This window comes from Hippocampus comes, unplaced genomic scaffold (genome assembly GCF_001891065.2).
Source record: "Hippocampus comes isolate QL1 unplaced genomic scaffold, H_comes_QL1_v1.1 scaffold143, whole genome shotgun sequence".
NCBI classification, from domain to species: Eukaryota; Metazoa; Chordata; class Actinopteri; order Syngnathiformes; family Syngnathidae; genus Hippocampus; species Hippocampus comes.
Genome location: NW_017805504.1, coordinates 959,200 through 962,591, shown reverse-complemented (window position 1 = coordinate 962,591; position 3,392 = coordinate 959,200). Strand labels below are relative to the sequence as shown.

Genomic DNA, 3,392 nt, shown 5'->3' with positions numbered 1-3,392 from the left:
CAGGAGAATGGGAATTGTGTTAATGCATGAAGATTTTTTCACATAAGGGGGTATTTTCGCCCATGCAGGTTTCGTTCTAGAGGAGTTTCACTGTATGTACATGACAGGTCTGCCTGTACTAAATCTTGATTTGCAAAGAAACGCTCAAAATGGCAATGCTTATATTTTGGAATCTGTTGCCAATTTGTTGAATAAAACAAAAACGTTCATTTGACTTTTGGCATGAATGGACTCGAACGGAAACGTCTCACGTGTGACCGGCTCGCATCCTTGCAACGTGGCGGACGCCGGCGAAGGACGACGCAGTCCGATCGGGCCGCCCCCTTAACAGCGTTATCATTGTTGCGTCTGCAGGAAGATGAGAGGTCAGCAGCGCCAAAGGAGTTTGGCGGGCGAGCAGGTGGACCAGACTTGGCGCTCCCTGGCGAAAAGAGAAAACAGAAAAAGATTAATATAGACGAAGCTGAAGGTAAACCTCCCTTGTTTCATCTCTCACTGCTTCGTTGCGTTTGCCCCGAAAGCAGGGATCGCAAACTTTGTAGGAATTTGGTCGCAATCCGAATACATCTCTGAAATAGCCGCCTCAAACCAAACTGGCACTCTCTGCTTTGTGGAAGTACTCATGACCAAATTTCATATCAGTGAGTCAAACGGGGGCAGATCGTGTGGAGCCCATGATTGAGGAGTTTTTTTTTTTGTTTGTTTTTGTTTTGTTTTTTTTATGGCGTATGTCTATGCATGCCCTGCAATTGGCTGTCAACCAGTTCAGGGTGGACCACGTCTATTGCCCGAAGACAGTTGAGATAGACTGCCATGCCCGCGACCCTCATGAGGATAAATGGTTCGCGTCATGGATGGGGTTGTCAAGCTTGCAAAAAGAAGCCACAAGGTGGCGCAAAGCACTTTTTCCCAATTCCCCAAGCGTATGGCCTGACCAAATGAAACTCCTCCACTAATATTTCTTATAGACATGGCTTTCAGCAACAATAACAGCGGACTGGTTCAGATCAAAACAGGGTTCACAGCGTTCTCTTTTAGGACTCTTTTAGGACTGGCTTCAGGTGGGGATGCGTTCATGGCACATTCTGCCATCTAGTGGAAGAGCACATTATTGTTCTGCCCACAACCATAAGTCACTGGCATAGAGAGATGAGATACAGCATTAAGTAAATGAACCATAATTTTCATACTATTCCAGTGAAATACTCCACAGCACACTAGATGATCTGTCATGGCACGGTGGGGGATCACCGAACTTGTATTTGGCAGCAAAGAGGAGTTTGCTCGTGAAGGACTGAAATGGCTGATTGAAACCAAAATGGCAGACATCCCGTGACTTTTCAAAGCCTGACTTTGGTCTCTGGGTTCGCTTCCTGGCCTATCTGCATGCCAATGTCTCCATCTTGAAGCCACTCGCCAGTTTGTCCAAGTAACACACGGCAAATTGTCCTTTTTTTCCCCGGTAGAATTCTTCGAGCTGCTGAGCCGGGCACAGAGCACCCGGGCCAACGACCAGCGTGGACTACTGACCAAAGAGGACTTGGTGCTTCCCGATTTCTTGCGTTTGGTTCCCCTTCCCACTTGCCCCTCCTCGGACCAGGTGTGCTCCACGCCGGACTCTCTGAAGCAAAACCGCGAGAACGGCGGCCACGTTCGAGGGCCGCTAGCCTCGGGCCTCCGCTCCGAGAGTCTGGACTCCTCCCTTGGACACTCCGGGGCCAGGCGGTGCCTGATGCCCCCGTCTCGCCACTCGCCCTTCGGCTCCCACTTGTCCCCCATCCCGCGGCCCCCGGACGCCCGGTCGAGCCTCCACACCGTGGAGGAGGACGCTCACGCCGACTTGACCCTGGTGGGGGAGGGCGAAATCAATAGCCCCAACAGCACGCTGCTGCCCGCGTCCCCGTCACCCATGCCGTCCCTGGAGGGGAGCCTGCCCGAGGCCAACTTCACCCCGCCGCCGCCGCCGCCCTGCCCTCACGCTCAAGACACGGACGCAAAGTCCACTCCAGGTACCGCGTAGTATACCAGCGCTCCTGTTTCCATTCCATCATTTCACCCCCTTATGCACTTTAATTATTTGGATTGGCGCCGTTTGTTCATCCGTTGATTAAGATCGACATTATCTTGTAAATATTTGGTCAGGATTTTGGATTGTTGGCAGTACAATTTTGAAAATAAGTTGGGAATTTTGTGTCAATTATGGAATGTCATCCCGCAGCAGTTTTAGGCCCCAGTAGGGTGCGGAAAAATTGCTTCATCGGACAAGTTACTAAAAGGCTTCTGCAGAAAAGCCTTGATGTACAAATGGCCACAAGCTCAGGTGGGATGGCCTTTGAAATGAAGCCCTTCATTTGTTGAGGTGGGGGACTCAGGTCACATGACTTGACACGAGCCAGAAAAACTCAACTCGACGACGACTTGCCACTTCTTGTCTGTCTACATTTTAAAATTGCACATCTAAGATAAGGTGCCATTTGCTTCGTTTTTGGAAAGTTATTTCTTGTGTAGTGTGTGCAAACTTGTCAGGACGTGCTGAAGCCATCACAAAGGGAGTTTTAGAGACATGTTGGTTAAATTGGGAAAAAGAACAGCAAAATGCAAGGTTTGCAAGTTGAAGAGCGGGGACACAACAATGACGACATTGAACTTGGTCTCAGTTTAGCACGCCGAAAGCTGGTCAAAGATGAACTTGAGTTCAGGCCGGTTATGCGTTTCATTGAAAAGATGTGATGAGTCAACACAGACCATTAAAAAAAAATACACGTGATTGTGAATGTGTTACTTCAGCTAACTAACTCAAGTACAAATACTAGATGTATCTGATTGGCTGGATTGGATCGGCAGATATTTTGCATTTTATGCAATGGTGTGGTGTCCTTTTTCTGGATTAAATGCAGGTGTAAATGTAATGTGTGCGCATGATGCGCATCAGCATCACCGTGTGCGCATGAGAATGCGCAACTGCTCACTGTGCGCATCTTCGTGGGAACATTATTCCAGCGTCATTGATTGGAGCTGCAAAATATTACAGCAGACACAATCTTGTTCAATCCAGGGACGCTCTGTGCTGCCATTGTTCATAAATACAAGATTTTTCAGCATCGATAGCTGGATGGATATTTTAATCCCAATATATTTTAAATAATTTGAGGTTTCAAGGGGAGGTGTCAGGTTTTCATCGCCTGTTTTCCCTGTATTGAATGTTTATCAGCATTTTGGGGAGCATTTTTAGCTTCTGTTACTTTTCCCAATGCATTTCATGGGGCGTCAATAACACGAAAATTTGGGCTATTTGTGGGTCAGTCTAGCAAATAAGCAGTTGAATTGTTTCAATAGATTGATTCATCTTCTGATCTGATTGTGCAATGTTTTTTTTTAACTTTGTTTTTTTA

General features: G+C 47.4%; 1 protein-coding gene across 3 annotated transcripts in view; it reads left to right on the top strand.

The window, feature by feature from the left end:
• The window catches only part of LOC109520319 (regulator of G-protein signaling 12-like), a 31,780-nt gene that overhangs the window by 24,078 nt on the left and 4,310 nt on the right, over positions 1-3,392 (top strand). For all 3 annotated transcript variants that reach the window (XM_019877442.1, XM_019877443.1, XM_019877444.1), the window contains 2 exons: positions 355-469; positions 1,467-2,009. In XM_019877442.1, the coding sequence (XP_019733001.1) occupies positions 355-469; positions 1,467-2,009 (658 nt within the window). The remainder of the gene's footprint in view (positions 1-354; positions 470-1,466; positions 2,010-3,392) is intronic.